The 27,199-nt window shown below is 47.8% G+C and overlaps 2 protein-coding genes across 12 annotated transcripts in view; one reads left to right on the top strand and one right to left on the bottom strand.

Annotated features, from left to right (window-relative positions):
- Positions 1-840: 840 nt before the first annotated feature.
- CBY1 (chibby 1, beta catenin antagonist) lies at positions 841-18,067 on the bottom strand. 3 transcript variants are annotated; one of them, XM_054543467.2, is made up of 7 exons: positions 17,941-18,067; positions 16,883-17,135; positions 8,730-8,869; positions 6,540-6,655; positions 3,699-3,804; positions 3,500-3,618; positions 841-1,536 (listed from the first exon to the last, which is right to left on the bottom strand). In XM_054543467.2, the coding sequence occupies exons 3-7, from the start codon at positions 8,818-8,820 to the stop codon at positions 1,459-1,461; spliced, it is 510 nt and encodes a 169-aa protein (XP_054399442.2). In that variant the 5' UTR covers positions 8,821-8,869; positions 16,883-17,135; positions 17,941-18,067; the 3' UTR covers positions 841-1,458. The 3 variants fall into 3 exon arrangements, with proteins under 3 accessions (XP_054399442.2, XP_054399441.2, XP_002831183.2); XM_054543466.2 differs by having other exon boundaries at positions 17,723-18,039; XM_002831137.4 differs by lacking the exon at positions 16,883-17,135 and having other exon boundaries at positions 17,723-18,039.
- The window catches only part of FAM227A (family with sequence similarity 227 member A), a 76,494-nt gene continuing 67,318 nt past the window's right edge, over positions 18,024-27,199 (top strand). For 7 of the 9 annotated variants that reach the window (XR_008517762.2, XM_054543464.2, XM_054543465.2 and 4 more), the window contains exons 1-2: positions 18,024-18,359; positions 24,130-24,364. Coding sequence is in view for 8 of the 9 variants with exons in the window: in XM_054543464.2 (XP_054399439.1) it covers positions 24,223-24,364 (142 nt within the window). In the remaining variant the exon portion in view is untranslated. Of the gene's footprint in view, positions 18,360-20,458; positions 20,681-24,129; positions 24,365-27,199 lie in introns of those variants that run through there. The other 2 variants (XM_054543462.2, XM_054543459.2) reach the window with 2 other exon arrangements.

The raw sequence follows: 27,199 nt of genomic DNA, 5'->3' as shown, positions 1-27,199 counted from the left end.
TGTTGGCCAGGCTGGTCTCAAACTCCTGACCTCAGACGATCCACCCGCCTCAGCCTCCCAAAGTGCTGGGATTCCAGGTGTGAGCCACCGCGCCCGGCCAATTCTGTCTTTTGATAGAACAACAGAGGCTTAGACTCCAGGCTCCAGTTACTTCATTTTTTTTTTTTTTTTTTTTTTTTTTGAGACAGGGTCTTACTCTGTCACCCAGACTGGGGTGCAGTGGAGCAACCACAGCTCACTGCAGCCTCGACCTCCCTGGGCTCAAAGCGATCCTCCCATCTCAGCCGCCTGAGAGGCTGGGACTACAGGTGTGCACCACCACGCCCAGCTACTTTTTTTTTTTTTTTTGTATTTTGTTTCACTATCGCCAGGCTGGTCTTGAACTCCTGAGCTAAAGCAATCAGCTCGCCTCAGCCTCCCAAAGTGCTAGTGCTAGGATTACAGGTGTGTGCCACCACACCTGGCCAGGCTCCATTTAATTCTTTTTTTTTTTTGGAGACAGAGTCTCGCTCTTGTCGCCCAGGCTGGAGTACAATGGTATGATCTTGGCTCACTGCAACTTCTGCCTCCCAGGTTCAAGTGATTCTCCTGTCTCAGCCTCTCAAGTAGCTGGGACTACAGGTGCCCACCACCACGCCTGGCTAATTTTTGTATTTTTAGTAGAGACGAGGTTTCACTCTATTGGCCAGGCTGTTCTCAAACTCCTGACCTCAGGTGATCTGCCCACCTCAGCCTCCCACAGTGCTGGGATGACAGGTGTGAGCCACCGCGCCTGGCCAGCTCCATTTACTTCTTGAGAAACTCATGGTTCTCTTTGTAGTCACTTTGGTCACAGAGAGATTATTTCACATCATTTAATAAAAAAGTAGTAGTGCAAACAGGAAAGTAGCATAAAAATGTAGTGTTGCTGTGGAAGGCTGGTGCTTGCTGCTGAGAAGCTGAAGCCAGAGGAGGCCAGTGTGAGGAAGGAGGATTCTTTAAAGGCAAGAAGAGAGAGGCCTGCCTTTAAGAGCCAAGAGAGCCGCTCATCCATGACCCCTAACACAGAGCTCTGTAGAACTGCTGTCACACCCCAAACACCAACATAAGGGGGTGAGAGAATGAACTCTAGCCGCTTCTCCCAACAGGGCCCAACAAAGCTATTCTGGGACATGTGTGTTTGTGAGCTCGTGTGTGGAGAGCACCAAAAAGCTCGTCAGCAGCCCCAGGCCTCCATGCCGTCTGGTTTTCAGATTGGCATCTGCAGGCAGTGCATCTGAAGCACCTTCTAGTTACTATCCCCATCTGGAATCTTGGTTTTCTCCATTCCATGTCACCTTCTATTGCCAACCCAAGGGTGCCAGTGCCTGTGGATCCCATTATATGATACTCTCTTCCAGGACCGAATCCGCAGTCTTGCCAAAAAAAAAAAAAAGCACTTAGCCACATCCTACTCCCCAATAAATGTCTCTGGGGTCTTCATTTTCTCTTCCGGCTGATCCTCAGTTCATCCAGTTCCTTCTCCATTAAGTGGGATTCGGCAGTGGACTCTGAAAGCTGAAAGTAAAGCAGCAGCTGTTAGCAACCAGCACATTTCTAGGAAATGTTTCAGGTTAGCAAGGCCGGCCCTACACACGGAGGAAAGGCCCCCTGCCACTTCTCTGACGCTGCCGGCCTCCACGATGGGAAACCCTCTGTAACTGGGTAGAATGCAACCCCTAATGACCCAGGACCACAAGTACTTGAAGAATATTCACAGTCCACTCTGTCAGCACGCTGTCACCCACAAGGGCATGGCACTCCCTGCACGAAGGAGAGCAGGTCTCAGAGGATGTCAAAGGTACTGGTGATTCTAAGGCTAAGAGATTAGAGTTTAAATTGATTCTAAGCTGTAGCTCCCATAATGAGGATTAGGGGAAAAAATGCTGGAAAAAGAATGCCACTTTCCTCCTTAGGGTTTTTTTGTTTTTGTTTTTTGGTTTGTTTGTTTTCTGAGACAGTGTCTCGCTCTGTCGGCCAGGCTGGGTGCTTTTCTTGTACTAACTCACTATGAGGTAGATACTACGATTATGCTCATTTTTAGAAAAAACATCCAGGCCGGGTGTGGTGGCTCATGCCTGTAATCTCAGCACTTTGGGAGGCCAAGACAGGGAGATCACTTGAGGTCAGGAGTTGGAGACCAGCCTGGCCAACATGGTGAAACCCCATCTCTACTAAAAATGCAAAAATTAGCCAAGCATGGTGGCGGGTGCTAATCAGGAAGCTGAGGCAGGAGAATCACTTGAACCCGGGAGGCAGAAGTTACAGTGGGTGGAGATCATGCCACTGTACTCCAGCCCAGGCTACAGAGCGAGACTCTGTCTCAAAAAAATACATAAATAAATATAAATATAAAAATAAAAAACCGTCCAGCCTAAAATGTCAGTCTTTTTCTATTTTTTTTTTTTCCGAGATGGAGTCTCACTCTGTTCCCCAGGCTAGAGTGCAGTGGCGTGATCTCAGCCCACTGCAACCTCCACCTCCCGGGTTCAAGCAATTCTCCTGCCTCAGCCTCCTGAGTAGCTGGGATTATAGGCGCGTGCTATCACACCCAGCTAATTTTTGTACTTTTAGTAGAGACAAGGTTTCACCATGTTGGTCAGGCTGGTCTCGAACTCCTGGCCTTGTGACCCGTCCGCCTCAGCCTCCCAAAACGCTAGGATTACAGGCGTGAGTCATCATGCCCAGCCTAGTCTTTTTTTTTTTTAAAAAAAAAAAGACAGGGTCTTACTTTGTCGCCAAGGCTGGTCTCAAACTCCTGAGGTTAAGCCATCCTCCTATCTTAGCCTCCCGAGTAGCTGGGACTACAGGGGTGCACCACCACAATTAGCTATTATGCCATCTATTGCTGAAGAAATTAAGTCATACAGCAGTTAGTCAGTAGCAGAGCTGGGCGAGGAACCCAGGCCATTTTGCTCCGGAGTGTGTGCTCTTAACCACTACAGTGTATACTCTCCTGCCTCTGAACCTTCACAGGCTCCTCTAGGCCCAGTGGGTTGCTGGATTTTTAACAGCCACAAGAAACCAACACTAATGTAGTGTGAGCCCCTCAGCTGGTCTGTGCTGGGCACTGATTAATGCCTACTTGGTATGAGACATTTCCAAGCCATGAGCCGGCTCTACCCCTCTTCCTGGAATGCGTTCATGTAACCTCCATTCCTGCCATTATCCTTCCACATTCAGCTCAGACATCCCTTCCTCTGGGAAGCTCTCCCGACTTGACAGAAATAACTTCTCCCTCGTGTGCTGTGCAGATCCTGTGCAGACTCCAACTGGGTCCTTACGTGATTATGCTTACGGTCCACCTGCCTCTACACTGTGAGGGCAGGAACTGTGTCTTGTTTCTTGCGTGTGGCTTTGGATGCAAAGCAATGTACCTGGCCAAACTGGCATTGAGGAGATATCTGTCGGATTAAATGACTCGAGGTGGAGCCTTCCCAAAAGGAGAAGCTAGGCCTCTCTTCCCCATCACCTGCCTCACCATGTCTAACAGGATGTCCACTTTCAGCCGCAAGAGATTGTTCTCTTCCTCCAACTGCTGGTTGCGCCTGCGAAGGCGCTGAACCTCCTTCCGGTCCACACCACCACTAACCCCTGTCTCTGGAGGAAGGACAGAACCAGTTAAAGGGGGATTTCCTCCTACAATCTTGTTTGACAAAATGGCAGGAAGTGTAGCTCACCTGCTATCCACTGGCCATTTTCAAACTTCAGGCTTTGCCCTGCCAGGTTCATAGTTGGGGATCCGTATTCCAAGCCCAGCTCCACCTCCCGGGTTGATCGATCCAACTGTGGGCGAGATGCTACGTGACAACTTCAGCAGGCCCAGAACATGCCCTTATCCCAGCTCCTCTTCCACCAACAATATGACCCCAACAACTCATTTCTCTAATCATTACCTGGCACCTTTAATGATTTTTTTAAAGCCATAAAATCAAATGATGTACAGCAAAAGTTTAATTATGAGATAAAAAATATACTGTTTTATACATTAGATGTTTTCTAAAAAAGCTATATATACTGAAATTTATAAATTGAATTATTTTATACCTACTTGACACAATAGTTTAAGCAATCCTACTATAAATTGTTAATCAAGTGAAAAATCCTTTTTAAATGTAATAGTGCCCTGAGTTATGATTTGCTTAATATGGAGCTACATATGTTGTGGAAAAGACATAAAATTCTGACAATTAGGAGGGGGAGGAGTTGCTTCTTAACGTGGGACAGTACAATTTACATATTCTATTCTTTTCTTTTTTTTTTTTTTTTTTTGAGACGGAGTCATTTCCAGCCCTCTTTCACCAAGGCTGGAGTACAGTTCTCAGTTCACTGCAGCCTCTGCCTCCTGGGTTCAAGTGATCCTCCCATCTTGGCCTCCAAATAGCTGGGACTACAGGCATGCACCACCATACCCGCTAATTTTTGGGGGTTTTTTTGAGACGGAGTCTCACTCTTTCACCCAGGCTGGAGTGCAGTGGCACAATCTCAGCTCACTGCAACCTCTGCCTCCCAGGTTCAAGCAATTTTCCTGCCTCAGCTTCCCGAGTAGCTGGGACTACAGGCGCACGCCACCACGCCTGGCTAATTTTTGTATTTTTTAGTAGAGACAGGGTTTCATCATATTGGCCAGACTGGTCTCGAACTCCTGACCTTGTGATCTGCCCACCTCGGCCTCCCAAAGTGCTGGGATTACAGACGTGAGCCACCGTGCCCGGCCTAATTTTTGTATCTTTTAAAGTAGAGTCAGAGTTTCACCACGTTGGCCAGGCTGGTCTCAAACTCCTGACCTCAAGTGATGCGCCCACCTCAGCCTCCTAAAGTGCTGGGATTACAGGTGTGAGCCACTGCGCCCGGCCTAGATATTCATTTCTACAACTCACTGAGCACCCACCCCGATTCAGGACTTGGTACTGGGTATCCAGGGATGGGTATGACCAGCTCTGCCCTCAATAGCGGCTCAACACGGGGAGACCTTCAGGTAAGTGCTCAAATGTCCCTTTCTCAGTTAGGCCTTCCTGACCACCCTGGTGAAAATGACAGCTCGGTCCCCAGTGCTCAGCCACACCCCATCCCAGGCCTATGCTTTGTTTTGCTGTCTGGCACGTATCACCATCTGATATAAATTTGCTTATTTTCTGTAGCCTTCCGTTAAAGTATCTGCCCCATGAAAGCAGGGATTTGATGTTTTTCTCTCCCCTCCTTCATCCACTTCTGCATGCCCAGTGCTTAGCAGAGTGCCTGGCACATAGAAAGGTATCAATCAATAGCTCTTGAATGAATCTGTTCTAGCTTCTAGAATTAAACATTCTAGGCAGAAGGAGTAGCGTGCACAGAGGAGGGTCACACGGGGCTTGGACGGCTGCAGCACAGGGTGTGCAGAGGGCAAGGGTAGGAAGGAGAGCTGCAGTGAGGCCACCAAGGGTCATCTGTGCCGCTCCCAAGATCTGGGTCGTTAACCTATAATAACGGGGAACTAATAAAATCCACCAGTGACCATACGTAGCGCTGTGGAGGCCTTTTTCCCTCCCAAGGCTTACAAGTACCTGTCAGCATGTGGAAAACAACGTAGGGGAGGACTGACTTCAAGTCATGGTCAGAGACGGACGTCATGTAAGCACACTGCTGCTCTTACGCTGTGTGGGGTTAGGACAGAGGATGTCCCAGAGGGACCACCAGGTGTATCTGCATCTCTCACACATGGCAGTGAGGAAAGGGAGCCTCAGGCCTGGGGGCACCAGAAACTGAGATCCTAAGCCTCTGCCTGGCCTGCTCCACAGAATGCCCAGCTCTGGCCACAGTGGGGCTGCCCCCACCATGATTTTCACTGGGAACAGGAGACTCTAAGACCTGAAAGCTGGAGTGAATGCTCAGCCCCCACAGCCTTGTTGTTCAACCCCACTCGCCTTCTGTGAAGACACGGCCAGTCTGCACAGCCAGCTCTGTAGGAAAAGGTCACAGAACAAAGTAGAAGTCAAACTGGATAATACCGGCTGGGCGCAGTGGCTCACACCTGTAATCCTAGCACTTGGGGAGACCAAGGCGGGTGGATCACCTGAGGTCAGCAGTTCGAGACCAGCCTGGCCAACATGGTGAAACCCCATCTCTACTAAAAACACAAAAATTAGCCAGGCATGGTGGCGGGCAGTTCTAATCCCAGCTACTCAGGAGGCTGAGGAAGGAGAATCGCTTGAACCCGGGAGGTGGAGGTTGCAGTGAGTCGAGATCGCGCCACTGCACCCTAGCCTGTGGGATGGGAGCGAGACTCCATCTCAAAAAAAAAAAAATTGGATATTTGGGGTCAAATATCATAATGAGATTGTCTTCTTAGGTTCTTGGATAAACAAGCTCTGATAATCATTCCCAAACAAGAGTTCAAAGATGTTTTCAGCAATAGCAATGATGTGGATGGAAAGGATGCCCTCCTGCACCGATGCCTCTGGAGGACCACACTTTCCATTCAGAGACACGCTCAGCACTCAACTCACGCTGCACACCGGGCCGACCCCAGTACCGACACTCACAGAATGCAGGTTGGAGAGAGATGCCGACTTCCGAGGAGGTGTCTTCTTCGGACTGAACGTATTCCCAAAGAAAGGCATCTTTGTCCTGATGAAAGCAAAGCCAACGCTCCCTTCTCCTAGGGTCAGAAAAAGTCAGGGGTACAAGCAGCTGGATCACTGACCTTATGCCATTGTCTTCAAATCTTGAAGGCATACATTTTATCATGTGGCTACTAACGATCCTGGTGCTATGGTTTGAATGCCCCCACCGAAACTCATGTTGAAATTGAATTGCCATTGTTTAACAGTATAAGGGGTGACTGGGCCATGTGAGCTCTGCTCTCATGAATGGATTAACGCCATTGTCATGGAGTAGGTTAGTTTTCTCGGGAGTGGGCTCCTGGCAAAATGATGAGTTCTGCTGCCATGCTGTCTGTCTCGTGCAGTTGCTCACCATGTGAGCCTTCTGCCTCACACAGGATGACCCTCACCAGATACTTGCACCACGCTCTTGGACTTCCCAGTCTCCAGAACTGTGAGCCAAATAAACTTCTTTTCTTTATAAATTACCCAGTCTGTGGTAATCTGTAACGGTAGCACAAAATGGATTAAGATGCCTGGTAATAGCTCCCATGTGCTGAACACTCCCTTTGTGCTACGAGGTATGCTAAGATTTTTGGGTGGGGCACAGTGGTGCATGCCTGTAGTCCCAACTACTTGGGAAGCTGAGGCTGGGGGGTCGCTGGAGCCCAGGGAGGTTGAGGCTGCAGTGAGCTGTGATCCACTGCTGCTCTCCAGTCTAGGCTACAGAGTGAGAGACCATGTCTCAAAAAAAAAAAAAAAAAAATTAGCCTGGCATGGTGGCACACAACTACAGTCTCAGTGAGTCAGGAGGCTGAAGTAGGCAGATCGCTTGAGCCCAGGAGTTTAAGACCAGCCTGGCTAACATGGCAAAACCCTGTCTCTACAAAAAATACAAAAATTAGCCAGGCATGGTGGTGCGTGCCTGTAGTCTCAGCTGTTCAGTAGGCTTAGGTGGGAGGATCACTTGAACCTATGAGTTTGAGCCTCCAGTGAGCTATGATCATGCCACTGCACTCTAGCCTGAGTCAAAGAGCATTACCCTGTCTCTAAAAAAAAAATAAAGAAAGAAATGGCTGGGCACGGTGGCTCATGCGTGTAATCATAGCACTTTGGGAGGCTGAGGCGGGCGAATCAAGAGGTCAGGAGTTTGAGACCAGCCTGGCCAACGAGGTGAAACCCCATCTCTACTAAAAATACAAAAAATTAGCGGGTGCCTGTAATCCCAGCTAGTCAGGAGGCTGAGGCAGGCAAATTGCTTGAACCCAGGAGGCAGAGGTTGCAGTGAGCCGAGACGGTGCCACTGCACTCCAGCCTGGGTGACAGAGCAAGACTCCGTCTCAAAAATAAATTAAAAAATATAATTAATAAATAAATAAGTAAAGCTATGCTTATATTTCCTTTCCAGATTGATAACAGTGCTCCTCACTTGTCACCAGTGTCACCTGTCAACAGTGCACCTCATATATCAGGTTACCTGTTCGGTTATGGAAGGTGACGTGAGGTGTCCTGAAAAGGGGGCAGGTCCACGACATGGCGGAGCTGACAACAACACCCCCCCAACCTGTACCTTTGCTTTTAGCATAATGCAACCTATTGCAATTGGCCTAGTTAAGTAGATTTCCTGATAACACCCTGGTTTTTGGGGAGAAAAGGAGGGGAGAAGCAAACTTTTTATTTAGGCTGGGCGCAGTGGCTCACACCTGTAATCCCAGCACTTTGGGAGGCCAAGGTGAGAGGATTGCTTGAGCCCAAGAGTTCAAGACCAGCCTGAGTGACACAGTGAGACCCCCATCTCTAAAAAAATTAAAATCAAAATTTTTTTAAATTTTATTTTTTATTTATGATTTTTTTTGAGACAGAACCTTGTTCTGTGCCTCAGCCTCGTAAATAGCTGGGATTACAGGTGTGTGCCAGCATACCCGGCTAATTTTTGTATTTTTAGTAGAGACGGGGTTTCACCATGTTGGCCAGGCTGGTCTCGAACCCCTGACCTCAAGTGATCTGCCCACCTTGGCCTCCCAAAGTGCTGGAATTATAGGTGGGAACCAACACACTGGCTCAAAACATTTTTTTAAAACCACCCTCCAGATTGGGATACAGAGCATTTCAGCACTCCATAAGGCTCACCTGGCCACTGTACATGCACAGACTTGCACAGTGAGTCCTCGTTTGCATCTGGCTTCTCACACTCAACATCATGTTTCTGACATTTATCCATGCAGCTGTGTGTAGTTATAGTTTGTTCATTTGCATTGCTGGATAATATTCTATTGTATAAACACAGCAAAATTTACTTGTCTACAAAAGATGGACATTTGAGCTGTTTGCAGTTTTGTTTTGTGTTTTTTGAGACAGGGTCTCATTCTGGTCCCCCAGGTTGGAGTGCAGTGGTACCATCTCTGTTCACTGTAGCCTCGACCTCCCAGGCTCAGGTGATCCTCCCATCTCAGCCTCATGGGTAGCTGGGACTACGGGCATGCACCACCATGCTGGCTAATTTTCTGCATTTTTAATAGAGATGAGAGTTTCATCATGTTGCCCAGTCTGGTCTTGAACTCTTGGGCTCAAGTGATCTGCCTGCCTCGACCTCCCAAAGTGCTGGAATTACAGGTGTGAACCACCACGCCCAGCCTGTTTCCAGTTTTTGGCCATCAAAAATAGTGCTGCTAGGCCAGGCATGGTGGCTTATGCCAGTAATCCTAGCACTTTGGGAGGCCAAGACAGGAGGATCACTTGATGCCAGGAGTTTGAGACCAGCCTGGGCAACATAATGAGACCTCATCTCTAAAAAAAACTGAAAAATCAGCCAGGCGTGGTGGTGTACCCTTGTAGTCCTAGCTACTCAGGAGGCTGAGGTGGAAGGATCGCTTGAGTCCAGGAGTTTGAGGCTGCAGTGAGCTATGATCACCACTGCACACTCCAGTCTGGGCAACAGAGCAAGACCCTGTCTCAAGAAAAAAAAAAAAAAAAAAAACTACTGCTAAGAACATAAGACTTGAGCATGTATATCTATGTGCATATGTACACTTTTCTGGTTCCATACTTAGGGGTAGAACTGAAGAGTCACAGAGCATTCATATATTTAGCTTTAACAGATTCTGCCAAATGGTTTTCCAAAGTCATTGTATCAATTTAGACTCCTACTGCCAAATGGTTTTCCAAAGTCATTGTACCGATTTAGACTCCTATCTGCAGTTTGCAAGAGATTCTTGTCAATATCTGGCACGTTCTGTCTTTTTCATCTTATCCATTCTGGCAGGTATGTAATGGTGTTGCATTGTTTAATTTGCTTTTCCCAAATAACTAATTAAGTTGAGCATCATTTACCATACTCCTTGGACATATATGGATTTTTTTGTGGCATGCTTGTTCACGTATTTTGCCTTTTTTTTTTTTTTTTTTTTTTTTGAGATGGAGTCTCCCTCTGTCATCGGGCTGGAGTGCAGTGGCACGATCTCGGCTCACTGCAACCTCTGCCTCCCAGGTTCAAGTGATTCTCCTGCCTCAGCCTCCCGAGTAACTGGGATTACAGGAACACGCCACCATGCCCAGCTAATTTTTGTATTTTTAATAGAGACAGGGTTTCGCTATGTTGGCCAGGCTGGTCTCGAACTCCTGACCTCAAGCAATCCGCCCGCCACGGCCTCCCAAAGTGCTAGATTTATAGGCATGAGCCACCGCGCCCAGCCCTCTTTTGCCATTTTTTAAAATTGAGCTATCATGTTCATTTTGTAAGGGTTTGTAAGGGTATTTATATATGCTGGATACAAGTTTCATTACTGTATATATGTACAGTACTGAAAATATCTTCTCCCACTTTTTTCTTTTTGCTTTGCTTTCTTCTTCTTCTTCTTCTTTTTTTTTTTTTGAAACAGTCTCGCTCTGTCACCCAGGCTGGAGTGCAGTGGTGCTATCTTGGCTCACTGCAACCTCTGCCTCCCAGGTTCAAGAGATTCTCCTGTCTCAACCTCCCAAGTAGCTGGGATTACACACGCCTGCCGCTAAACCCAACTAATTTTTGTGTTTTTAATAGAGATGAGGTTTTGCCATGTTGGCCAGGCTGGTCTGTCTCCAACTCCTGACCTCAAGTGATCCACCCGCCTCCGCCTCCTAAAGTGCTGGAATTACAGTCTTGAGCCACTGCGCCCAACCTCTTTTTGCTTTCTTTCTTTTTTTTTTTTTTCTGGAGACAGAGTTTCACTCTTGTGGCCCAAGCTGAAGAGCAATGGTGCCATCTCAGCACACCGCAACCTCCACCTCCCGGGTTCAAGTGATTCTCCTGCCTCAGCCTCCCAAGTAGCTGAGATTACAGGCATGCGCCACCACGCCCGGCTAATTTTTGTATTTTTAATAGAGATGGGGTTTCTCTATGTTGGTCAGGCTGGTCTTGAACTCCTGACCTCAGGTGATCCGCCCGCCTCAGCCTCCCAAAGTGCTGGGATTACAGGTGTGGGCCACCACGTCCGGCCTCTTTTTGCTTTTTTAATGCAACCTCCGCCTCCCGGGTACAAGTGATTCTCCTGCTTCAGCCTCCCAGGTAGCTAGGACTACAGGCATGCACCACCACATCCAGCTAATTTTTGTATTTTTAGTATAGACGGGGTTTCACCCTGTTGGCCAGGATGATCTCAATCTCTTGACCTCGTGATCCACCCACCTCGGCCTCCCAAAGTGCTGGGATTACAGGTGTGAGCCACAGCTCCCAGCCAGAAGTTCTTAATTATAATGAAATCCAATTATTTATTTATTTATTTATTTATTTATTTATTTTGAGATCGAGTCTCACTCTGTCACCCAGGCTGGAGGGCAGTGATGTGATCTCAGCTGACTACAACCTCTGCCTCCTGGGTTCAAGCAATTCTCCTGCCTCAGCCTCCTGAGTCGCTGGGATTACAGGCACCTGCCACCACACCCAACTAATTTTTGTACTTTTAGTAGAGATGGCGTTTCGCCACGTTGGCCAGGCTGGTCTTGAATTCTTGACCTTGTGATCCACCCATCTCGGCCTCCCAAAGTGCTGGGATTACAGGCATAAGCCACTGCACCCAGCCCAATTTACTATTATTTCTTAATGAGTAGTGTTTGTATTCTATTTTTTAAATGTTTGCCTACCCCAGGCTGGGTATGGTGCCTCATGCCTATAAATCCTAGCACTTTGGGAGGCAGAGGCAGGCAAATCACTTGAGTCCAGGAGTTCAAGACCATCCTGGGCAACATGGCAAACAAAACCCTGTCTCTACCAAAGATACAAAAAATTAGCTGGGCATGGTGGTGTGCGCCTGTGGTCCCAGCTATTCAGGAGGCTGAGGTGGGAGGATTGCTTGCGCCCAGGAGCCAGAGGTTGCAGTGAGCTGAGATTATGACATTGCACTCCAGCTTGGGTGACAGAGTGAGATCCTGTCCCCCGCCCCCCCAAAAAAATTGCCTACCTCAAGGTCATGATGATATTTTTTGTTAACTTCTGGTAATATTATTGTTTACATTTCACATTTGTGACTATAATTCATCTTGAATTAATATTTGTATATGATGTAAAACAGGGGTTAGTGTTCTTTTTTCCCCATATATCACCCTTTTCTTTTTTCTTTTTTTGAGACAGGGTCTCATTCTGTTGCCCAGGCTGGAGTGCAGTGGTGTGATCTCGGCTCACTGCAGCCTCGACCCCCCAGGCTCAAGCGATTCTCCCACCTCAGCTTCCCAAGTAGCTGAGATCACAGGCACGCGCCACTAGGCCCAGCCAATTTTTGTGTCTTTTGTAGAGACGGGGTTTCGCCATGTTGCCCAGGCTGGTCACAAACTCCTGAGCTCAAGTGACTGGCCCAACTTGGCCTCTCAAAGTGCTGGGATTACAGGCCTGAGCCACCACGCCTGGCCTATATTATTCAATTTTAATTTATAGCACGCACACAGCTTACAAAGAATCCTTCTAAGAAGCCATAGACTGAAAAGAACAACAATGACGGCACAAGTGAGCAAAAAAAACAGCCGACCTCTCACTGTTCCTCCTGGGCGTAAGGTCTTCCTTCACTACATTATGAAATAAAAGCAGTAACGGATTAATTGGATATGACAAGAAATGGGCCAAAAAAGGCAGGAGGAGGGGTTGGTATCTTTTCAAGACTATTTGAACAAGGTTTTATATCCATTAGCATTAAAAGAGAATTCAAAGTATGAATCCATCACAATCAGCAAGATATGTATCCAATGAGAACAGGAAAAAAAACTTCCAGGCTGTTTTCATTAAGGAAGAAATTGATCTCACTAAAATTAATGATAAAAGTTAAGAAGCTTCTTTGGAATGTATGTATAACATACAATACATAAGTATATGTATATATAATTTATAAATAAACGAAGGTATTTGGGGTTATGTGCTCATGACAGCTTTCCTGGTAGTTACGTGTTTGAATTAAAAACAATCATACAGTGGCAAACGCCTGTAATCCCAGCACTCTGGGAGGCCAAGGCAGGTGGATCACCTGAGGTCAGAAGTTCGAGACCAGTCTGGCCAACATGGCGAAACCCTGTCTCTACTAAAAATATACAAAAATTAGCCGAGAGTGGTGGTGCTCACCTGTAATCCCAACTGCCTGGGAGGCTGAGGCACGAGAAACGCTTGAACCCGGGAGGTGGAGGTTGCAGTGAGCCGAGATCACGCCACTGCACTCCAGCCTGGGTGACAGAACGAGACTCTGTCTCAAAAATAAAATAAAATAAAATAAAATCATAAAAATAAAAACAATCATAGACCAGCAACTTAGGGGATGGCATTTGGGCCTGGGCACAGCACTTTAGAACTTGGACAAACCAGAGTGCTTCCAGCTTGGTAGTGGAGGGGACGGGGTAGGGACCAAGATGCAGAGGGGGGTTGATGCTGTGTCACCATCCAAAACACATTGTAAGGCCCTGGCACTGTTTCTGCCGGAGAAGAGAAAGAGGTTAGAAGAGGGAAAAGCATTAATCTTATGTCTATAATCTTGTGTAAAGGACAGAACAAGAATAAAATAGGAGGAATATCCATGAATAAAGTTCTGGAGACTGAGGCAGGAGAATCGCTTGAACCCAGGAGGTGGAGGTTGCAGTGAGCCGAGATCGCGTCATTGCGCTCCAGCCTGGGCAACAAGAGTGAAACTCCATCTCAAAAATAAATAAATAAATAAATAAAGATGAAAATGCTAGGGTTTGGGGAAGTTTCCCAATTTTCCCAAGGTGCATAGCCATGATCAGTTGGCTGAAGGTGTATATGTGTCTGCATGAGTGTGTGTGTGTATGTACCTGTACACACACACATATGGTATACGTGTATATACATATGGTGTGTGTGTGTCTATATACACATGTATATACTTATGCTTGTATTAGTAACATGTGAGGCACATCATTAAAAGATGCATTTTTGGCCCAGTGTGGCTACTCATGCCTGTAATCCCAGCACTTTGGGAGGCCAAGGCAGGTGGATCACTTGAGGTCAGGAGTTCAAGACCAGCCTGGCCAACACAGTGAAACCCCGTCTCTACTAAAAATACAAAAATTAGCCAGGCGCGGTGGCATGCACCTGTAATCCCAGCTACTCAGGGGGCTGAGACAGGAGAATCGCTTGAACCTGGGAGGCAGAGGTTGCAGTGAGCCAAGATCACGCCACTGCACTCCAGCCTGGGTGACAGAGCAACACTCCATCTCAAAAAAAAATTAAAAAAATTAAAAAAATGCATTTTCATTCATCATATTGGCAAAAATTAAAAAGATGAATAATACCCATGGTTAAAAAGGATGTGAAGAAAAAGACACTGTTATTACTGGTGGAATCAGAAGATGCTATAATTCTTTCAAGGGCACTCAAAACTTGGCAAAATTGTAAATGTGTACACTTTTTGGACAGCAAATCTACTTCTAAAATATTATACTCCAGAAAGACTTGGACATACTCACACCCAATGTTCTCTATTGTTGATAACAGTAAAAAATAAGAAACAATCCAAACAATTTCGGTGTAGCCAAATAATTTGTGGCACATTCTTTTTTTTTTTTTTTTTTTTTTTGAGACAGAGTCTCACTCTCTGTCACCCAGGCTGGAGTGCAGTGGCGCGATCTCGGCTCACTGCAAGCTCCGCCTCCCGGGTTCACGCCATTCTCCCACCTCAGCCTCCCGAGTAGCTGGGACTACAGGTGCCTGCCACCACAGCCGGGTAATTTTTTGTATTTTTAGTAGAGATGGGGTTTCACCGTGTTAGCCAGGATGGTCTCGATCTCCTGACCTCGTGATCTGCCCGCCTTGGCCTCCCAAAGTGCTGGGATTACAGGTGTGAGCCACCGTGCCCGGCCAGCACATTCTTATAATAAAATTGTGGGCCTAAACTGGGCGCGGTGGCTTACGCCTATAATCTCAGCACTTTGGGAGGCTGAGGCAGGTGGATAACTTCAGGTCAGGAGTTTGAGACCAGCCTGGCCAACATGACAAAACCCTGTCTCTACTAAAAAATACAAAAATTAGCCGGGTGTGGTGGCACACGCCTGTAATCCCAGCTACTCAGAAGGCTGAGGCTTGAACCCAGCAGGCAGAGGTTGCAGTGAGCTAAGATCATGCCACTGTATTCTAGCCTGGGCGACAGAGCAAGACTCTGTCTCAAAAAAAAAAAAATTGTAGGCCAGGTACAGTGGCTCACACCTATAATCCCAGCATTTTAGGAGGCCAAGGCACGTGGATCACTTGAGGCCAGGAGTCCGAGACCAGCCTGGCCAACATGGCAAAACCGCATTTCTACTCAAAATATAAAAATTAGCCCAGTGTGGTGGCGTGCGCCTGTAAACTCAGCTACTCAAGAGGCTGAGGCATGAGAATTGCTTGAACCCGGGAGGCAGAGGTTGCAGTGAGCAGAAATTACGCCACTGCACTCCAGCCTGGACAACAAAGTGAGACTATGTCTCAAAAAATAAAAATAAAAATAAAATTGTAAATAGCAATTAAAGACAGTGAGATAGCTGTATATGAACTAACCTGAAAGACTTCTGACATGCTTTAACACTGCGAAAGCAAGTTGCCGAATGACGTGTATGGTATTTCCCCCATATGATAAGACAAAGTGAAAATAAAAGAATAGGCGGGGCGCGGTGGCTCACGCCTGTAATCCCAGCACTTTGGGAGGCCGAGGCGAGCGGATCACGAGGTCAGGAGATTGAGACCACCCTGGCTAACACAGTGAAACCCCGTCTCTACTAAAAATACAAAAAATTAGCCTGGCATGGTGGCAGGCGCCTCTAGTCCCATCTACTCGTAGTCCCAGCTACTCAGGAGGCTGAGGCAGGAGAATGGTATGAACCCAGGAGGCAGAGCTTTCAGTGAGCCCAGATCGCACCACTGCTCTCCAGCCTGGGCAACAGAGCCAGACTCCATCTCAAAAAAAATAAAATAAAATAAAATAAAAGAATATATGTGCGTATTAAAAAAAAGAAAGAGGCCGGGTGCGGTGGCTCACGCCTGTAATCCCAGCACTTTGGGAGGCCGAGTTGGGCAGATCATGAGGTCAAGAGATCGAGACTATCCTGGCCAACATGGTGAAACCCTGTTTCTACTAAAAATACAAAAATTAGTCGGGTGTGGTGGTGTGCGCCGGTTGTCCCAGCTACTCAGGAGGCTGAGGCAGGATAATTGCTTGAACCCAGGAGGTGGAGGTTGCAGTGAGCCGAGATTGCACCACTGCTTTCTAGCCTGGGTGACAGAGCAAGACCCCATCTCAAAGAAAAAAAAAAAAATAGAAAAGAAAGAAAGAGATCTGGAAGGATACACCAAACTATTCATAGTGGTTAAACCTGAAAAAGGGAATAGGATGACTGACTTGAATGAAATTGTCATTTTATAGGTTAAAAAAAGGTCAAATTGTGACAATTTCATATGGTACAATATAAAATTATATTAAATATACTCGAGATTTAATGAATTACTACAATGAGAATATATTCATGTATTACTTATGAACAAAATAAACAAAACACAGTTAAAAAGCAGCCCCCAGCATGCCTAGCATCTAGAGACATTTGAAGAAGGAGAAATAAGCCAATTCCCCACTGATGCTAACTGCACTGCGCCTGAGCACATGGGCTGGACACAACCAGGTTTCGGGCCTGGCTACGCCCCTCAGTTGCCTGCTAGACCTTGGCCCAGCTGCTTTACTTCTCGGGCTTTAACTGGGGCACCTCACCCATGACCGCACTAATTCTCATAACACCACAGCTGGGAACTGTCATCCATATATTACTGATGAGGAAGGGTCTGGATTAGCTACCTTTTAAGTCAGATCTAATAATCCACAAACGGCTCAGCTGAGATCCTGGGATTCTGGGGCATCCGCGTGCACTTGAGGTACAAGCTGTCCCCTTGGTCCATGGCAACCTTCTTTCTAGTGAAACTCCCGGGGGAGCGTGCTCGGCATACAGGAAGTGAAGGGGGAGCACCTGGATTCCAATGATCACTCTGCTGCTCACCCACAGTGGGACCCCAGCATTTATCCCCCTTGGGCTTCAGCTTCTTTCTTTGCACTGAGGAATAATAATAGTACCTGGCTCACAAGATGTTATAGTGTTTTAGTGTTTATAAGCTGTGCACTTGATCCTCACAACGACCCTGGGAAGAAGATCAAGTAAGTGGGGCCTCCCCAGTCCACAGATACTGATACTAATCACTAATCATTGTGTAAAGGTTTTCCGTTTGCCCATAAAATATATTATCTTACTTTAATTCTAAGAAAACAAGGGCGGAATCTTTGGCTTTCATCGGATTCTCAAAGGTATACGTGTCCCACAAGGAGTTCAGAGGTAGCCGTGTTACGCAGGTGCACGGCCCCCAGGGCTGTCGGACTCAAGTAACAGCTGTCAACAAACGTTCACACGCACGATCTCAAACAATCACCTTCACGGCGACCTACGGGGAGGAATTACCGCCCCAATTCACAGGCGCGGAGACACACAGAGGAGGGCGGCCACCGCCCGGGGTCGCCCGGCCTCCGCCCCCTTCCCCGGGCCCTCCCAAAGCCTCTCTCCAGGCGAGGCCCGGGCGTCCTACCCAGCTCGGGCCCCCGGGTGAACCCAGGCCGCGCTGGCCGGCGACGCCGGACTCGGAGACGTACCTGACGCGTCCCAGAAGCCAGGGTCCAAGCGCTCCCAGAGACCCCCTAGCAAGGACCCTGTAGCCTAGAGCTACCTTGACCCACCCGCCTCCTACCGCCCGCCCGCCCGCCACGCGCAGGCGCTGCCCCGCCCGGCCTCTACCACCGAGGAAAGGGGTAACCGGCGCGGGGGTTCCCAGCGCCAGCTTGCGCGAATCCCCAGAAACTCCGTGAATCACCTCGGGATACTAAACGGATTATACAAAGGCAGTGTCTTCTGGGGTCCTTTTCATGCCTCTAGGACCAGGACCTGCACTCACCCTCCCCACTGACACATTGGTCTGGGCCCCCGGCCGCGCTGTCACCATGGAAACGGCGTCTCGCGGACAGCGCTGCGGCTTACGACGGTTCCATTGTTACGGGAAACTGGAAAGTGGAGACCGCGCCGGTGTTGCCTGGAGAACGCCTGGACTCAGAGCAGCAAAATGGGCCTCTCCCCAACTCCCCTCCTCCTCCCCCAGCACAAGGCAAAGGGCACCCCTTGCTGTGAGTTTGGGGGCACCGGCTGTCGCGGGCCGACCCAGAACTTTGCGGAGTCCCCTGAGGGACCCGTGGCGGGACCGGCCCTGGGTTCGTCAAATTCCGCCGATGCTTTCAGGTAAGACGGACGGACAGACGCACCATGACCCACCTCTGGCAGCCTGCCCCCTCCCCATGCCCTCATGGCGGCTTCTACAAGCAAGGGAAGCTGAGGCCCAGGGACTACTTAAAGGTCGCATTGTGAGGAAGGGACAGAGAACTACTGGAGAATCAACTCCAGATCGCCTAGAGTCCTAACAGCGTGTGTTATTGGTTCCCTGATAAGTGAAGAAACTTAGGCCGTTCAAGGAGTTTACTGGCTGCCTAGTGGGTGTACCAGGGCATCCATCCAGTGAGGGGCAGGACCCAGGGGTCTTTGACTCCAAGCGCAGTTCTCTTCCAACTACACCAGCCTGCATTAAAAGAGGGGAGACTTCCATGTCCTAGAACTAAAATCTTCACAATCTGGCTCAGCATTGTGCAATAGAAACATAAAGCAGGCCACATATGTGATTTGGAATTTTCTAGTAGCCACATTTTTTAAAAAGTGAAAAAGAAAAAAAGCCAAGTGAAATTAATTTGAGTAATGTTTTAAACTCCATATGTCCAAAACATTACTATTTCAAGATATAATCAGTATTTCTAAATTTGCACTGCTTCCATTTAAAAATTTAATTTTTTTTTTTTTTAAGACGGAGTCTCACTCTGTTGCCCAGGCTGGGGTTGCAGTGGCATGATCTCGGCCTCCCGGGTTCAAGCGATTCTGCTGTCTTAACCTCCCGAGTAGCTGGAATTACAGGCACCCACCACCACGCCCGGCTAATTTTTTGTGTTTTTAGTAGAGATGGCGTTTCACCATGTTGGCCAGGCTGGTCTCGAACTCCTGACCTCAGGTGATCTGCTTGACTCGGCCTCCGAAAGTGCTGGTATTGCAGGTGCGGGCCACTGCGCCCGGCCAAAATTTGAATTAATTAAATTAAAATTTTACTCTTGGCTGTTCTATCTATGGAGTAGCCATTCTTTTATTGCTTTACTTTAAAAAAAATTTTACTTTTTTTTTTTTTTTGAGACAGTCTCACTCTGTCGCCCAGGCTGAAGTGCAGTGGCGCCATCTTGGCTCACTGCAACCTCCGCCTCCTGGGTTCACGCCATTCTCCTGCCTCCGCCTCCCAAGTAGCTGGGACTACAGGCACCCGCCACCACAGGCGAGGCTAATTTTGTGTGTGTGTGTGTGTGTTTTTATTTATTTATTTATTTATTTTTAGATGGAGTCTCGCACTGTCGCTTAGGCTGGAGTGCAGTGGCACAATCTCAGCTCACTGCAAGCTCCGCCTCCTGGGTTCATGCCATTCTCCTGCCTCAGCCTCTGGAGTAGCTGGGATTACAGGCACCCGCCACCACGCCCAGCTAATTTTTTTTTTTTTTTTTTTTTTTTGTATTTTTAGTAGAGATGGGGTTTCACCATGTTAGCCAGGATGGTCTCGATCTCCTCACCTCGTGATCCGCCTGCCTTGGCCTCCCAAAGTTCTGGGATTACAGGCGTGAGCCACCGCCCCCAGCCTTTTGTTTATTTTTTTGAGACAGGGTCTCACTCTGTCACCCAGGCTGGAGTGCAGTGGCATCATCCCCACCTCCCAAAGTATTGGGATTACAGGTATAAGCCACTGCATTCAGCCTTAAAATTTTACTTATTCAGTCACATTAACCAAATTCCAAGGACTTAGTTGTCACATGTAGCTAGTGTTATTTTGATGGCCAGCACGGTCTGGGCACTTCCTACCTTTCCAGCCTCACTTCCCACTGCTTGGATGGTACATTTTGGATGGCATATTATTTCCGCTCCCCATTTTTTTTTTTTTTTTTGAGACCGAGTTTTGCTCTTCTTGCCCAAGCTGGAGTGCAGTGGTGTGATCTGGCTCACTGCAAGCTCCGCCTCCTGGGTTCAAGCAATTCTCCTGCCTCAGCCTCCAGAGTAGCTGGGACAACAGGCGCCCGCCATGACACCCGGCTAGTTTTTTGTATTTTTAGTGGAGACGGGGTTTCACCGTGTTAGCCAGGATGGCCTTGATCTCCTGACCTCGTCATCCGCCTGCCTCGGCCTCCCAAAGTGGTGGGATTACAGGCGTGAGCCACCGCGCCGGCCCTGCTCCCCTTTATCTAATTAACTTGTGCTCCTCCTTTTGCACCTTGATCTCCTTGTGTGGTCAAAACACACTATTATGTCATCTTACAGTGCTGTTCCCTTTGAAGTAGTGATGACAGTTATAACTCATAATTATGATTTACATATTTGTCTCATTGTCCTGTCTCCTCCAGTAGATGTAAGCCCCTTGAGGGCAGGGACCAAGTCTGGTTTAGTTCACTTTCCTGTCCCAAGTATGAGCATGCTGCTGGCTTATGGTAGGTACTCAGTAAATAGTCATTTCATCCACAGTCCCCAACCTTTTTGGCTTCAGGAACCAGTTTCATGGAAGACAATTTTTACACAGACCTGGGGTGGGGGGATGGTTTTGGGATGATTCAAGAGCATAACAGGCCGGGCGTGGTAGCTCATGCCTGTAATCCCAGCACTTTGGGAGGCTGAGACAGGCAGATCACGAGGTCAGGAGTTTGAGACCAGCCTGACCAACATGGTGAAACCCCATCTCTACTAAAAATACAAAAATTTGCCGGGCATGGTGGCGTGCGCCTGTAATCCCAGCTACTTGAGAGGCTGAGGCAGGAGAATCACTTGAACCCGGGAGGCGGAGTTTGCACTGAGCCAAGATTGCGCCATTGCACTCCAGCCTGGGCAACAAGAGCGAAACTCCGTCTCAAAAAGAAAAGAGCATTACATTCATTGTGCACTTTATTTCTACTATTATTACCCTGTAACATGTAATAAAATAATTCTACAGCTCACCATAATGTAGAATCAGTGGGAGCCCTCAGCTTCTTTTCCTGCATCTAGACAGTCTATCTGGGAGTGCTGAGAGACAGTGACAGATCATCAGGTGTTAGATTCTCATAAGGAGCACACAACCTAGGTCCCTCGCACGCACAGTTCATAATAGGGTTTGCACTCCTATGAGAATCTAATGTTGAAGCTCATCTCACAGAAGGCAGAGCTCAGGCAGTCATGTGAGCAATGAGGAGTGGCTGTAAATACAGACGAAGCTTCTCTCCCTCACCTGCCACTCCCTTCTGTGCGGCCTTGTTCCTAACAGGCCACAGACCTATACCCATCCATGGCCCGGGGGTTGGGGACCCCTGATTGTATGACTGAAGGTTATACTAAAAAGTCTGTCAGATGCTAAAGTCAGCATCGTTTTGTTTTGTTTTGGTTTGGTTTTTTTTGAGACGGAGTCTTGCTCTGTCGCCCAGGCTGGAGTGAACTGGTGTGATCTCGGCTCACTGCAAGATCCACCTCCCAGGTTCACACCATTCTCCTGCCTCAGCCTCCCTGGTAGCTGGGACTACAGGCGCCCGCCACCACGCCAGGCTAATTTTTTGTGTTTTTAGTAGAGATGGGGTTTCACCGTGTTAGCCGGGATGGTCTCGATCTCCTGACCTCTTGATCCACCCGCCTCGGCCTCCCAAAGTGCTGGGATTACTACAAGCTCCACCTCCTAGGTTCACGCCATTCTCCTGCCTCAGCCTCCCAAGTAGCTGGGACTACAGGTGCCCGCCACCACGCCTGGCTAATTTTTAGTAGAAACAGGGTTTCACCATGTTAGCCAGATGGTCTGGATCTCCTGACCTCGTGATCCGCCCACCTCGGCCTCCCAAAGTGCTGGGATTACAGGCGTGAGCCACTGCGCACAGCCTAAAGTCAGCGTTGTTTTTATATGCTCAAATATATTAACTTTTTTGTTATTTTAATTTTTCTTTTTTTCATATCCCCTCTTCTGAAAAGCATCAAATATGTTAACTTTATTTATTTATTTATTTTGAGACAGGGTCTCCCTCTGTCTTTCAGGCTGGAGTGCAGTGGCATGATCTCCACTCACTGCAACCTCCACCTCCCAGGTTCAAGCGATTCTCCTGCCTCAGCCTCCCTAGTAGCTGGGATTACAGGCGCCTGCCACCATGCCCGGCTAATTTTTGTATTTTTAGTAGAGATGGGGTTTCACCATGTTGGCCAGGCTGGTCTCGAACTCTTGACCTCATGATTCGCCTTCCTCGGCCTCCCAAAGTGCTGGGATTACAGGCATGAGCCACCGCGCCCGGCCCAAATATGTTAACTTTAAACAGGGCATTTGAAACTTGACTGCCAGAATGTGTGCTCCATGAGGGCAGAAGGTTTCTTACTCTTCCACTCTCCTGCCCCCAGCACATAGCATATTGCTTGCCGCAGGGTAGATATTTAAGGAAGCTAGTTTTCTTCCCTCTCCTTTTATCCTCCCCAAGTAATGGCAGTAAAAACTTACCATGTTTCAGAGAATACCTAAAATGGTATGAAATATTCAGAAGGGGCTGGGAGTGGTGATTCACGCCTGTAATCGCAGCACTTTGAGATGCCAAGGTGGGTGGGTCACCTGAGGTCAGGAGCTTGAGACCAGCCTGGCCAAAGTGGTGAAACCCCATCTCTACTAAAAATACAAAAATTAGGCAGATGTGGGTGGCAGGTACCTGTAGTCGCAGCTACATGGGAGGCTTGAATCCAGGAGGTCAAGGCTGCAGTGAGTGAGCCAAGATCGCGCCACTGCACTCCAGTCTGGGTGACAGCAAGACGCTATCTCAAAACAAACAAACAAACAAAAAACTGTGGTAAGTCTAAGAGGAATCACAGTTAATCCATAATTTGCCTAATGGAGAAAGCAGTAGAAGCAAATAATTCCAGTTCACTATTGTGAGTCCTGTGATAGATGAATGCAGAACCCTGGGCTTTGCAGAGGAGGCATGGTGCTAATGGCTTGGAATTATTTGAAAAGGTTTCCACAGATGTGTCACCTGGGCGTAGTCCAACAGAGGGAACCACATCTGGAAAGGCATAGAGGTAGGAAGAGCGTGATGTGGTAAGGGAGCAGGAAGAAGTTCCGCGGGTCTGGCGTGTAAGATGCATGTCTGTGGAGAAGAGGATGGAGCAAAGGCCTGAACTGGAGGAGAGGGAAGGAGAGTAAGGTGAAAGGGCACTTGAGTTCACGTTTCCACCAAACTCAATGTTTTCTCTGTCCTTCCATTATGTATGAGCTTCTAGAGGGCAGGATCTAAGTCTTTTGCTCTGTTATAACAAGGCCTATCACACTAGACTCTGGACCTAGAGGGCCCACAGATGGAAGTAATGGGCTCCTGGCCAACAAGCAAGGACCCAGGAGAGCTGGCAGACCAGAGTGTCCCAGAGCCAAGGAGGAAGAGCAGGGTTGGGGCCAGTTTTCTGAGAGGGAGCAGAAAGCCTCAGGTTGATCAGGAGCCTCGTGCTGAGGACATGGACCCCGTATTCTAGAATCACAGCATCAGAAAGCTGGAGAGAGCCTTAGGGTCACCTAATCCAAACCTCTTTTAGAGTTGGGACTCAGAGAAACAAAGAGATCTGACTTCATTTATCGTTTGGGAACTGACTTGCTGAGTGATCTGGAGTAATCTGGAGCCCTGGCCTTTTCCGCATTCTAGTTTCCTTATTTTTAAAACTAGAACAATTTTCATTATGGGAGAGGGGCAGAGGGAGAGTCAGGCATCAGAAATTGGAAGAACAAGTCCATATACCTTGCAATCCTCATTTAAGAATGGGCTTCTCAGACAGAACCCTTTCAGTCCCCATGCAGGCATGGGACATGTGCTTTGCCATCAACCCTGCGTAGCTGGGGAACGTGGTTGGGCTTTTCTTCTTGTGTTTTCTGAGCTGGCTCTATGCTGTTTATGATTTCCAGGAGGCTGATTAAACAAAGGACAAGATTGGAGTGGGAAATGGAGGCTCTTAAAAGTGGAAGCTTTTTGTTTGTCCATTTATAAGAAATTGGACAATGAATCACTTCAGGAAGATGGAGGTCATCAACCTCACTGCCCTACCTATGATACCAGTGGATGAGCACCTGGCTGTCTCGCTTGTCGCACGGAATACAATGGTGAAGACCGTGAGGAAGGAGTTAGAGAACAGTCCACCCTGTATCCTTCTGGTGGTGTCACCTACAATCAGACCAAATACACCTAACTTGAGTCATGCCACAGAGATCTAATCAGTGCTCAGGTCTATAATGCACATTACTTATTAGCTTGTCCCTTATACATTCATTTTTTCTTTTCTTCTCTTTTTTTTTTTTTTTTTGAGATGGAGTTTCACACTGTTACCCAGGCTGGAGTGCAGTGGCACAGTCTCAGCTCACTGCAACCTCTACCTCCCAGGTTCAAACAGTTCTCCTGCCTCAGCCTCCTGAGTAGCTGAAATTACAGGTGCCTGCCACCACACCTGGTTAATATTTTATATTTTTAGTAGAGATGGGGTTTCACCATGTTGGCCAGGCTGGTCTTGAACCCCGGACCTCAAGTGATCCACCTGCCTCGGCCTCCCTAAGTGCTGGGATTACAGTCATGAGCCACCTCGCCCAGCCACATTCTTTTTTTTTTTTTGAGACAGAGTCTCACTGTGTCACCCAGGCTGGAGTGCAGTGGTGCAGTCTCAGTTCACTGCAACCTCCACTTCCCAAGCTCAAGTGATTCTCCTGCCTCAGCCTCCCGAGTAGCTGGGATTACAGGCGCCTGTCACCATGCCCAGCTAATTTTTTGTATTTTTAGTAGAGATAGGGTTTCACCATTTTGGCCAGGCTGGTCTTGAACTCCTGACCTCAGGTGATCCGCCCGCCTTGGCCTCCCAAAGTGCTGGGATTACAGGCATGAGCCACTGCACCTGGCCAGATACATTTTTTTCAATTACTTAAACTCTACCTATCCTCTAAAAGAATTTGAGACTGTGAAGGATTGTTTGACTCCAGTATTTTTTACTAACATAATCAGAAAGAGCCCCAAAGGAAGAAGTGCTGGAAGTATTTGTTGAAAGAATGGGGAAGAAGATTTTAAAAGCTAATTTTAAAAAATGGTTGCCTTCTTTCCCTTCTATCTCCCAAAGAATTATAGATGTTATTGATAGCAACTAAGAAGTTGTGGTGCAACCCTCCACCCTCAGACAGATGAGCATGAAACCCAGCTTTTCCTTTCTTTCTTTTTTTTTTTTTTTGAGACGGAGTCTCACTCTGTTGCTCAGGCTGGAGTGCAGTGGCATAGCCTCGGCTCACTGCAACCTCTGCCTCCCAGGTTCAAGGGATTCTTCTGCCTCAGCCCCCAAAGTTGCCCAGGTTACAGGCACCTGCCACCACGTCTGGCTAATTTTTGTATTTTTAGTGGAGACGGGGTTTCACCATGTTTGTCAGGCTGGTCTCGACCTCCTGACCTCAGGTGATCCACCCGCCTCAGCCTCCCAAAGTGCTGGGATTACAGACGTGAGCCACCACACCCAACCTTTAGCCCATTTTTAAATCAGGTTGTTTATTTTCTTGCTGTCGAGTTTTTAAGAGTTCTTTGAATATTTTGTTTGTTTGTTTGTTTCTGAGACAGAGTCTCACTCTGTCACCCAGGCTGGAGTGCAGTGGCACAATCTCAGCTCACTGCAACCTCCACCTCCCGGGTTCAAGTAATTCTCCTGCCTCAGCCTCCCAGGTAGCTGGGATTACAGGCATGTGCCACCACGTCTGGCTAATTTTGTATTTTTAGAAGAGACAGGGTTTCTCCATGTTGGTCAGATTGGTCTCGAACTCCTGACCTCAGGTGATCCGCCTGCCTCGGCCTCCCAAAGTGCTGGGATTACAGGCATGAGCCACTGCGACCGGCCTTTTTTTTTTTTTTTTTTTTTAATCAAGTTGACCTTGCGTCTTGTCACCTGCCAGCCCTTCCCCCTGGCCCCAAATCTGCTCCTTCTGGCATCATCCAGGCTCTACCGGCATCTTACTGCCCTGGCCCTGTCTTCATTAATCCTCATCTCACTTCTGACCCTGAGTTGTATTCCAGGGTCACAGAACTCCATCTCTGGAGGACCTTACAGCTTGTCCAGCAAATAACCCTCTCGGACTATAAATAACCCCAGGTCTTTCCACCTCCTGTGGAGCTCATTTACCTTCAAGCTATGCTGCCAACCCAGCTGCATGTACCACTCTGCCCCCCTCACCTTCCTTGCCTCTCAGAAGCTCTTCTTAAGATGAGGCAAAGTGTGATCCCATCAGAATTTGCTTCAGGGTCTCACTTTGCAGGGCTGCTTTCTAATGTCCCCTCTTTCTTCTTAATCCCACACCTAACAAGTCCATTTCACCCGCTGTGATTTATCATGTCCCTTCTTGGTATCTTCCTTTTTCAAGTATCCTCCAATTTGTAAGAACACTTGAGAGTAATGAAAGTAAGAGTGAACCTTGCTTTATGTGAAGGGAGTGAGGGGTGATAGGATTATGGGGGTTTTACAAAGGATATATCCTAGATCAGTTGAGGCTAAGACAGAAAGAAATATAAAAGCTGAGAGGATAGGAAGAGGGGCCGTAGAACTGAACAGATTTTAAGTGATAAACAAGGTTGAGATACCCTTTGACGCTGTCATCTGTCACCTCAAAATCTCTCATAAAGAAATACTCTAAAATATGGAAACAGCTCTCTATGTGACATCACACGTGCATCACAGCATTATTTATTTATTTTTCTTTTTTTTTCTTTTTTTTTTTTTTTTTTGTCACTCAGGCTGGAGTGCAGTGGCGCAATCTCAGCTCACTGCAACGTCCGCCTCCTGGGTTCAAGCGATTCTCCTGCCTCAGCGCTCGAGTAGCTGGGACTACAGGCGCCCGCCACCATGCCCGGCTAATTTTTGTATTTTTAGTAGAGACGGGATTTCACCATGTTGGCCAGGCTGGTCTCGAACTCCTGACTTCAAGTGATCCACCCACCTCAGCCTCCCAAAGTGCTGAGATT

This window comes from Pongo abelii, chromosome 23, assembly GCF_028885655.2.
Source record: "Pongo abelii isolate AG06213 chromosome 23, NHGRI_mPonAbe1-v2.0_pri, whole genome shotgun sequence".
In the NCBI taxonomy this organism is placed as follows: domain Eukaryota; kingdom Metazoa; phylum Chordata; class Mammalia; order Primates; family Hominidae; genus Pongo; species Pongo abelii.
The sequence above is the reverse complement of the archived record's forward strand: the minus strand, read 5'-3'. Positions and strand labels throughout refer to the sequence as shown.

Coding starts and splice junctions, on each gene's coding strand:
- CBY1 (XM_054543467.2), bottom strand. CDS start 8,820: ATGGATAAATGTCAGAAACATGATGTTGAGTGTGAGAAGCCAGATGCA. Junction 3,805..6,539: donor CTCTCTCCAACCTGCATTCT/GTGAGTGTCGGT, acceptor TCTCGCCCACAG/TTGGATCGATCAACCCGGGA. Junction 1,537..3,499: donor TGGACATCCTGTTAGACATG/GTGAGGCAGGTG, acceptor CTTTACTTTCAG/CTTTCAGAGTCCACTGCCGA.